This window comes from Ursus maritimus, unplaced genomic scaffold (assembly GCF_017311325.1).
Source record: "Ursus maritimus isolate PB19 unplaced genomic scaffold, ASM1731132v1 scaffold_2, whole genome shotgun sequence".
Classification (NCBI taxonomy): Eukaryota; Metazoa; Chordata; class Mammalia; order Carnivora; family Ursidae; genus Ursus; species Ursus maritimus.
In genome coordinates this window covers 85196181-85206862 of record NW_024424452.1, presented here as the reverse complement: position 1 = coordinate 85206862, position 10682 = coordinate 85196181, and the positions used below count along the sequence as shown (strand labels likewise).

The 10682-nt window shown below is 44.9% G+C and overlaps 1 protein-coding gene across 2 annotated transcripts in view; it reads left to right on the top strand.

The window, feature by feature from the left end:
* Positions 1–10682, top strand: part of CUNH1orf21 (chromosome unknown C1orf21 homolog) — a 219889-nt gene that overhangs the window by 161938 nt on the left and 47269 nt on the right. Inside the window, exon 4 of one of the 2 annotated variants that reach the window (XM_040636288.1) lies at positions 9910–10005. The exons of the other annotated variant lie outside the window; for it this stretch is intronic. Within the exon in view, the coding sequence (XP_040492222.1) occupies positions 9910–10005 (96 nt within the window). The remainder of the gene's footprint in view (positions 1–9909; positions 10006–10682) is intronic. 2 annotated transcript variants of the gene reach the window in all.

The following is a 10682-nucleotide window of genomic DNA, read 5'->3' as shown; positions in this document are numbered from 1 at the left end:
AACAGGTCTCTTGGATTTCTTTCTTTCTTTCTTTTTTTAAAAATATTTATTTACTTATTTGAGAGAGAGAACACATGGGTGTCTCAGTCCAGGGAAGGGGCAGAGGGAGAGCGGGGAGAGAGAATCTCGGGCAGAATCTCACGCTCCCTGCTGAGCGTGGGGGGGGGGGGACACTGGGCTACATCTCATGACCTTGAGATCATGACCTGAGCTGAAATCAAGAGTCCAGCACTTAGTGGCTAAGCCACCCGGTGCCTCTCTCTTTGATTTCTTAATGCAGTCTAGGTACAGCTTTTCACAGACACCAGGATGAGGAAAGATGTATTTTATTGTTTTAAATTAAGAAAAAACATTTTGTTGTAAACTCCATTAATGAATCTAAGAGCAACAAACTCATTCCATTTTTTTCTTGAGAATGCCTGCTAGGTTTCCATGAATAATCCTAGGCTCAGAAGTTATTTTACAGGCTGTTTTTAAGTAATTTTCATTACACAGATAGTTTAGAATTCACATAAATTACATCCTAGTATTTATTCTTGAACCATAAGTTACTACATATATAACGTTTATCCAAACCTGTGCTACACATTTTTTAAATATATTTTAAATGCTTTTTTAAAAAGATTTATTTGTTTGTTTATTTGACAGAGAGAGAGAGAGAGAGAGCACAAGCGGAGAGAGAGGGTAGCGGGCAACAAGCAGAGGGAGAGGGAGAAGCAGCTGAGCGGGGAGCCCGATTCGGGGCTTGATCCCAGGACTCTGGGATCGAGACCTGAGCTGAAGGCAGATGCTTAACCGACTGAGCCACCCAGGAGCCCCTGTGCTACACATTTTAAACACACTATCTTACCTTCACAATCCTATGGTTATGGTTTTTACTCTCATTTTACAGAAATAGAGGCCAATCCATCTGTTAACCGGGGTATCATGCCTCCATTCATTCATTCATTCATTCATTCAATGGATAAAACAAACATCAGTTCAAGGAAGTCCATGGTTAACAAAGATTTGTAAACTTTAGTTTATGGCACACTTCCTTGGCATCATAATTTGTGAAAAAAATCTAAACACATTAAAAATTATGAACACGGGTGCCTGACTGGCTCAGTCATTTGAATGTCCCACTCAGCAGGGAGTCTGCTGGAGATTCTCTCCCTCCTCACCCTGTTCTCTCTCTCTCTCTTTCTCTCTCAAAATAAATAAATAAATCTTTTTAAAAATTACAAACATTCATTAAAAATTCCTTGTAAAACTTTAATTGGTGTATAATAGGATTCTTTTAATTTGATGGTTGGAAGATTCTTGAAAATAGAAACAAAAATTGAAGCTTTTTTGTTGTTTAAAATTCAGAAGTATATATGTTTGTGTGAACATCTGACAACAATGTGAACATTCCCCTAATTCCAGAGACCTTGACCTTTTCCGCCAACCCCTGCCCTCTGTTATCCTGTCGTATTTTCTTCTTACTACTTCTCACCCTCTGACTTCATATTATGTATGATATGTGTGCTCATTTTTTATTGCCTCTCCCTTTACTAGAATGAAGGCTCTATTAGAACACTGGTTTTTGTCCTTTTTTCCCCTGCTCAGCATCTAGAACAATACCTGGCACAGAGCTACTCCTCAATTTCATTTAGGTAGAATGAATGAATGAACTAATGGATGAATGAATTTCTCTGCCTCTATGTGCTTTGTGGGAGGAGGACCTCTGCCCCCCCCACACACACCCCCCTCTTATTGAGGTTCCTGAGCTATTCTTGGGATTTCCAGGCGATATCTGACAGGTGACTTTGAGCACAGTCCCAACACTACCAATGGCCACCGCCAGCCCCTCTACCCTTCGCCTACCCTGCTCCAGCTTCCTGTTGGGTCTGCTGCTGGACCCTTACTCCCCTATACCCTATCTGTGGGTGCCAGGCAGAAGCCCCCTGAGCTACCACTCATGTCCGCATGGGCACAGTCCCTCAGGGTCCAAGCTGATTGCACTGATGTCCGTGGCCAGATGCTGCTTCTCTCACTGTGGGAGACTCCTAACCAAAGTCCACTCGCTGTTTTGTGGAACTATGCCGTGAGTCTTCTCTGCTGATGTGGTAATAAGCACATACACACACTTACATGCACACACACACACACGCACACGCACGCATACACTCACACCCACATGCAAAAGACATCTGTTACCTTCCTATCCCAGAGCTGTGGACCAGAGCTACCTTATGCTTCCCAATTTTCCTCAGTTTTTTGGTGAAACCTCCCTGTTTTGACTCCTAGGACAGGGGCTGGGACTAGGGTTGGAGGGGGGCGGTGGGGAGAGTGTGTGAGGGGGGCGGGTGGCTTGACTGAATCAGAGTTCTGAGGAAAAAGCCATCACAGCGCCCCTCCAACGCAGAGGCATTCTTCTGACTTAGCTAACAAGTCTCTGGCAGGAAAAATAATTTCCCTGGAGGCAGCTTGGTGCCTCATGCAAATTGTCCCTGCCTGGAGCTGCATACTGGCCCTCCAGGCCATCTGGACACAATGGAGCCCTGAAGCGAACTCACTGTCGCCCCAGGCGGGGAGGGCTGCAAGAGGGAGATAAAGCTATGCCGCTTCCTTTCTGCTTTGTTTTGAACTATATTCTAGAAAGATACCTAAGAAATGTTATCCTAATTACAAATTGCCCAACCCCCACCTCAGACAGACACACACACAGGCGTTCACAGTGTTCACGGAAGAATATACTGTCACGGGGTTTAATTTAGCTTCGTGGACAAATAAACCGAGGGGTAGGTCAGCAGCGGTGGTAGGATTCGAGTCTCCCGGCCTGAGAAAAGGAACCTGAAGCGTCTGTTGACATGTGGGCGCCCCTTGCAGGCTAACAAAGCGTATCCCAGAACCTGTTCTTGCTTCCAGATCAGTCACAGGGCCTCTGCTGCGAAAGGAGTCTTATTTCTAAGAAGGCTGGTGCGTCTCATGGATCTGGGCAGAGGAGAAGGATGCAGGGCCTCCGCCAGAGGCTGGGCCAACCCAAAGAAAGGGAATTGGGGGCGGGGGGCAACCCCCTCTTTATTTAAAAATAAACCAGGAAGGAAGGAACCTTCTCCAGCAGTCCCCTGGTGACTGCTGCTCACTATTTTTCGGGGTGGTTGTGGCTCATATAACGCTTTTAGCCAGAAAAGGTTGTTAACGTTTTATTTTGGAACAATTCGGTGCACCGAGGAAGGGCGACAGAAGGCACCACAGAACCCGCCTTCGAAGTAGAAAGGTGATACCTGCGTAGTGACAGGGCACAGTCGGCTCAAGCCCAGGGGAAAACCGTGCTCCACAAACATGATCTAACTGTTAAAGAGGATGCTGTAATTTTAGAAAGGCAGAGATGAATGGAAGACTGTCTGGGCTTAGAAGATCCATTTCTATTTTTTGTCCAGCTGAGTCACTCTGTGATAAAAGTGGCCCGAGTATCACAAGACTCACTAACCTTTATGTCATTTCCCCTCCCACTCCTTTCCCGAAAATGCTAGGTTTTTTTCTATCGGTTTTTATCTTGCTTCATACAGTAAAGAGTTTCTCCTCGTTGGCAAACATCACATCCACGGATGAATTATCGCTGGTGTATTTGCACGCATGTGAGCTGCCCTGTGCTCCCATCTTTGCGCTATCGAGCCGGAATCCCCAGCGGTATGCCCCAGCCTCCCCACTCTTGCGAATGTCAGTGGGGGTCATGAATAGATCCATTATTGTTCTTACAGTATTAAGTTCGCCTGGGAATCCCAATTTATTTTTTTTTTAAGTTTTTATTTATTTAAGTAATCTACACCCAGTGTGAGATCAGGAATTGCCGACTGAGCTGCCAGGCTCCCAATTTAAAACACCATGTCCTTCAAGTTTTAATTTTCCAATTAGGAAGCATTTCGATTGATTTTGGTGCTCTTTGATTCTTAGTAGTTTCTTGTTCGTTTGTTTTTTTTTACGTCACTTTGTTTTAACTTTAAAAAACTACCACCTATGGCTTGGCAGCACTACCACGGAAGTAGCTGATGGAACCTTTCCTCCTAGGTGACACCACTGCGATTCAACGCAGCTATTCAGATGTGAAGTGGGGGATTCTGGAAGAACTTCCCCAGCGTGCAGGTGTCCTAAAAGCATATTGGGATAAACCTCTGTTTTATATGAAATGGGGCACAGGTCTTGCTTTACCCAGTTGGTATTCGAAATGATAAGAGCAAAGCCACTGGCTGCCTTGGCCATGACCAGCTCTCTGAGGGCCCCGCTGCCGTTTCCTGCTTCCTCTTCCTTCCCACTTCCCACTCTCTCATTAGCAGCCTTTGAAGCGGAAGCTTGGCATACCGTTTCCACCTTAGCTTTCTGTTTTCCTCTCCAACTACCTCTTCACATTCCTCCCACCCGCACACACGCTCACCAATGAGAAGCTTTTAGCATGTATGTCACAGAATATACAGTCTTCAGGGCCCATCACTAAACCACCCTCATGACTTCTGACTTGTGTAAGGATGACTGGTCATGTCACTCGGGCCTCAGAATATTTGATCTCGGCAAGGTGACAAATTGTACATTTTTTTCTTATATTTCCTAGAGTAGTTGCTAGGATTTTTTTTTTAAACACCCATTTTATATGCCAGGAATTCTGAAGTAAAATACATACTTAAACCATTAGGCTGTGAACAAAAGCATCTAGGAATCTTCAGCTGGAAAAAGGTCAGAGGTCAAGTGCAGTCACCTCTGCGGGGACCCTTCTCCAGCACTGTGAACACAGGGTCCGTCGTGAGGGGAGGAATCTGCTGGGTCACCTGGCTGCTCTCTCTGGTTGTTGCGCACCTGGAGTCTGATGCTTTGTGTGAGCGGGGCCAGGTGTTTAAGCTCTCTGTTTCTTCATCTGAAATGGTGACTGTTAATATTAATAATCCTTCCTCATAGAATTGTTATGAGTGTTAACTCAGTCAGTACATGTAAAACCTTTGGACAGTCCTGGCGAGAGCTGAGGGCCCAGTCACCCGAGTTGGTAACGCTGCCTCTGTGGGGAGGTGCAAGTCAGGCCTACTGGTTGGAGCTCAGCTCTGCCAATACCCAGCCCCGTGAACGTGACAGTTCAGTTGCTTGTTGTTCTCTGAGCTTGAATTTACCTGTCACCTGTGAAGGAGGAGTCCACAGTATGCATGTGTGGTGCGCTGTCAGTAAAATGCCAAGAGATGTAAAGGGTTATGGGGAATTCAAGCAAGATGCCCCATACGGAGTAGACATGCATTAAACCGTCGTGATTCCTCACCTTCTCTACTTAGTTGAAGAGGCCAAGAAAGAAGGTTATGTTTGCTTTGCATTAAGAGAGAGTACAGTCCTATTCCTCTCACATTAGTGCTTAATAGATATTGGATTATTTTACTCAGAGGAGAGTAAGAGATGAAATTGAAGAGTAATGCATGTTTGGAGCTTCTAAGAACCAAAGAAAGGACACGAGAGATTTTTGCAAACCTACAGATTAAAAGCCTTGAATGTGTGTGATTCTCTGATGTGTATAAACTCAGGATTTCCGGGAATGGTTCTCTTCAACGATAGCAAAACTGCACTGATTCATGTGCGCGCACACACACACACACAACCGCCAAATCAGAATACTTTTGAGGAAATGCAGGCTTTTTCCAATATTAGAGGAACCTCCCCCCTTCCTGGAGATCTCTGATTATCTGAAGGAGTCACTGTCAGGTGTCTTTTCTGCAGATAAAGGGGCACCTAGCCAGCGCGGACAGCCTCTTCCCCACCATCCGCCACAGACACTCCAGACCGGAAGCCATGAGCCCCCAGGAGCAGGCTCTCCAGAATCCTCCAATGGCACAGGCATGATCTTGAGCCACGCACCTCTAAAAGGAGCCAGTCCCCGGCAAAGATGTCCCTATGAAATGAATTCTTCACTTTATGTGCATGATTCTTTGATTGTTGATCAATGAGATGGTGCCTAATGGCAGCTCTTAAGTCGCCTGTTTTAATGAATAGATAGGAATTATTTTTAATTAATGTTTCCATTGTCTGTACGTAAACGATGCTCTCCAGTGTGCTTAAGGACCTTTTGAAAACAGTTGAGTTTCTTAATTCTGTTCAGCATTGCCTAAGCGCTCTTGTTTGCAATGTGATCTGTGTTCTCTATGAGAAACCTTTCTCCAAGGAGAGATCATTTCCAGCCTTTGTGGAAGAGCCCAGTTTTAGTGGAGATCGTCTTGAGAAGGGCAGTAACCGTATTTAGAGTCAATAGCGGGGCAGTGGGTCTCCCTCGCCCCCGGTGAGTCTGCCAGTGCCTGAGCAAGAAGCTATTTTCATGCATTTCAAAGCGTTTCCTCACCCAACCCTCTGCCCATCTCAGAGATACACGAGTGTGTCCCTCAGTTTCCCTGGCCGCAGGGGTGGGGGGGTGGGTAACCTTGGCAGACAACCTTGAGCGGGGCAATAGGCCCTTCACTGATACAGTCAAGTAGGTGTTACTTGGGCGACAGCACGCATTCCGTGACAAGATGACACCAAAATTTGGCATTTTAGAATTAACAGGTATGAGTTAGTTACAAGACATAACCCGATCACTTGCCTTAGCCCCAGTCCCATACTCAAAGTGTTTTCTCTCCCAGATCCTTGAGATTACTCCCTGGAAAGTAACCATTGGTTCCAAAAGTTTGACATTGTTTGTTGGATAGATATATTTTTAGGATTTTTAAGAATATGATACTTTGGATTTTTCTCCCCTTGGTTTCTTTAAAAAAAGTCATCTAAGAATCAGTTTTCAACCAAAAAGGCTTTTAGGGTTTTCTTTTTTTAGTCTGTATCCCAGAATAGTAGTTTCAGAGTTGCCAACTGCAAAAGGACCTATGTGTTGTGTATGCTGCCGAGAGCTATTTCCAAGCACACACTAAATGGTTTTAGAAAACTAGTACGTGGAGCAACTCGCGTGCTTTCGTGCGTAGCAGGAAAAACCACCTCAGCTCAGTACGCCAGAAGCTGTCGAGTCTTCTGATCATAAGCAATAATTATCTTGGACTTGAGAGCTGGCAGGAAAAAATTATGTTGGACGTGGTAACGTTCAAGGAGGCAAATGGTTCTTTGAGCCACGTGGTTCGCCCTTACACAGCAGTTTGGAGAGTAGCGGCTCTCCCTGAACGATGGGAGCGCTTCCCGAGCCTGGGCAGAGGCCGCAGGAACGAGCGCTCCCCCTGTCGGCGCAGTTTCCGTCGGCACGTGGGCACCCAGTGCCTTCTGCCTGGCGACGGCCGGGGAGCCGCGTACAATATCGGAGCAGCGAGGGAAGAATCCGGGTAACGGGGCTGTCTCGGGAGATCGTCGTTCAGCACATTGTGCCCTTCAACCCACGCAGACGGTTCTTGAACTTCCCTTGAAGTGCTGCAGACTTGTCGGCGCTACAGTCAACCGATAACCTTTATTCGTTCGAAACAGATGTAAGCGTCCACCACGGAAATGATTTTGTGTCAAACAAGGCACAATTCTAGAACGAATCATTTTTTTAGACCACTCTTGGAAGTTCAGAAAAGGAGAGATGTGTCTACAAGTGCCTCGTTCCTAACTGGATTCTTACGGGGGAGGCTCTGCCTGGCGTTTGGCCTTGTCTGTGTTTGACTACGTCACGTGTTCTATTTGAGACCGAGCTTGTGGAGCCCAAATTGTATCAGTTCAGCCTTCCGAACCCTGTGTATTTCCTGCCTTGTGATTTATTAACAACGACTTAGGTAATTTAGCTTAATTGTGGAGCAAGAGATTTAGAACTAAGATTTCCTGATAGCTCATGTTTTGGTTTCGCTAATTTGATTTCGGGCTGCCTTCAGCTCGCAGGGTCTATTAACTACCCCGGGACACAAGTCTTTACACCACTGATATGGCTCTGGAGATAGTGACACCTTCTTTGGGCTTAACACCTACATTTCATTATCTTTTAATTGAGTTCTCGGACATGTAAGTGGAAAAGAAAATAATGGGTGATTAATGCTTCTGCATGAATGAGGACTAACTGTACATATAATGAATATGACTTACTTTAAAATTTCTTCTGCAGTAGAATATCGTGCCAGTTGACAGCAAACTGGGGCTAAAGAGACTTTAATTAAAAATTATACGCTCACCCGAGCCCAGAGCACTATCATATGCAAACCTAAGAATATCAAGTGGACAAAAAACCTTAAAATTGTTCAATAGCACCCCCTAGCATATATAATTTTAGGCTATAAGACTAGGAAGCAAATTCTATTTGTCATTTCTTCTCTAAAAAGTATGGGTTTTTAAATATGTCTAGTTGTATTGGCACATTCTTCACATTATCCCTGAATTGAATGTGTGAAGGTAACTGTAAACAGATGAGAGAGCATGATCTAGGAGAATAATTTCTTGTGCAAAGATTTTCAAAATGATTTTACTTTAAATCTGGCTGTCTTCTAGTCATTGTCTCTGCTTTGGTTGGCTGTTTTAAGGAGATTCGGGATTTGTTTGTTATCTTTGGAGTAAGTCATCTAGGAAAGAGAAAAAGCAGAGCTGGGGGAGGTTCCTAAAGTAAATCATGGAAGTCCACAAGGTAGACGTAGTGTATTTAACTTCGGTGAGTTTAAGAACACAGTCCTTGGAGCTAGACTCTCTGGGCTCTGTGATCTTGCATGAGCTCCATAACCAGTCTGTGACTCTGTTTCTTCCTCCGTAAAATGGGTGAATGGTAATAGGTACCTGTCTCACAGAGAAGTTGCAGTGAATACACACAAAGCCCTTGAGAAGCCTCGCACATAATTCATGGTCGGTGATGATCGGCAGCTCTTATTTCACCGTGAATGTTTGGATGTGGTTGTGATCTGCAGCTTGGGCTCTCATAGCAGAAAGACCAGAGTTCAAACCCTCTGGGAGACCTTGGGCAAGTTGCTGAAACTCGGTTTCCTCACCGCTAAATGGGAATGACAGTAACTATTGCATACAGTTGTAGAACTTAACAGTGTATGCAGAATGCCTAGATTAGACTGGGTAGGGGCGCCTGGCTGGCTTAGTTGGTAGAGCAGGCGACTCTTGATCTCGGGGTTGTGAGTTCGAGCCCCATGTTGGCCACGGAACCTACTACCAAAAAAAAAAAAAAGGTTAGGTGGAATAGGTAGGTAGAACGTAGCTGTTCATTTCCTTCTGAAATGCCAATAAAACGTGAAAGGACTCTACAAAATAATAGTAATCTTCTATGACTAACAGAAGACAACAATATTAACATTCTATAAAGTGGAAAGCAGAGTGGAAACCTACTTAGCAAACTCCAGAAAGCCAGTTACACTATAGAATGCACGAGAAGTTCAGGAATTGCTCACACTAGCTATCTCTGGATATGGAAGTGAAAGTGGGGCTAAAAACAGGAGGATTCATTGAAACCCAGGTCCGCTTTTTCATTCCTTAGAACGAGCCACTATTAAGAGCAGGGATGCACCAAAGTGAAAGCGGGTTTTAAGTGAGAGTCTGCATTCTGAATGCTGAGATCCTTGGTTGTCTTCCCCCATCTGGCTCCCAGGATGCTGGCAAGGAGGTTTAGACGCTCCAAGACAAGCTGAGATGCACCTTCTCTGGCCCAAGTAAATAGACCCAAGTACACTCACTGCCTTGGACATTCTGTAACTAAAAGGCCCATCGCATCCCTGAATCCCATGGTCCACCTGCCCAGCCTGCATGCACAGAGCTTCCAGTCAGTGGTCAGTGTTCCATGCTTACCTGGGACAGAGAGCCAGGGACCGCAGACCAAGGTCTCCTGAGGGTGAATCATTGTGTGGTACAATGAGGCATATGACAGGTTTTTAACGTCTGCCACTAACAGTATGGCCTTCAGTCAACTCCTTAATCTCTCTAGGCAGTAGTCACTACTGATGTAAAAGAGGGGATAGATTAGACCTTTTGTTTGTTTGTTTTTAGACTAGACCACCATCTTTAAAGGTGCCTTCCTTGTTCTCAAACACCCCAGGACATCAGGACAAGTCTCTGAGGCCAACCTGGTTACTTTTCAGAAATGTATGTACATACGACTACTAATAAGAAATATATTATTAGTAATAGATAATACATCATGAAGATAAAAATAATATCTAAGAGTTATTTGAATATCTACCATGTTGCAGATGCTTGCATTACCTTCTTTAACCTCACTTCATGGGATACTAACATTTTACGAGAGACATTCTTTTATCCCCATTTTGCAGAGAAGCTAACTGAGGCTCTGAGGATTTTATGTGTAAAATTTACAGACAGAAAGTGGCAGAGTCTGGGTTTTGAAGATCTGGCCACCTCCAGAGAACCAGTTCTCTAGATCTCATGCATCTCGTTTCCGAACTCTCGTTTGGTACTTCCCTAGTGAGAGTGTTATACTCATTTGAGGCTTTGGCTGCTTTCGGTTTTAGTCTGGCTTCACTGCCTCCCACAGGGGAGGGATGTTTTTCCCCTGCAGCGTGGTCTGGCATTGGAGTCATAAACGAACCAAGCCCTGTATTCCTCTCACAAAGCTCGTTTGCTCTGTGTTCTCAGAGTCCCCATTTAAAAGGTTCCACGTGTGTGACATTACATTGTTCAAATTCCCGCACATCTAAACTTGAGTAGGAGGTGTGGTGTTTGCCAGGGCCACCGAGCCTGCAGGTCACTTTAGTTCATTGGATTATGTGACACACCAGTTGTCCTTTGAGATTGCAGACTAT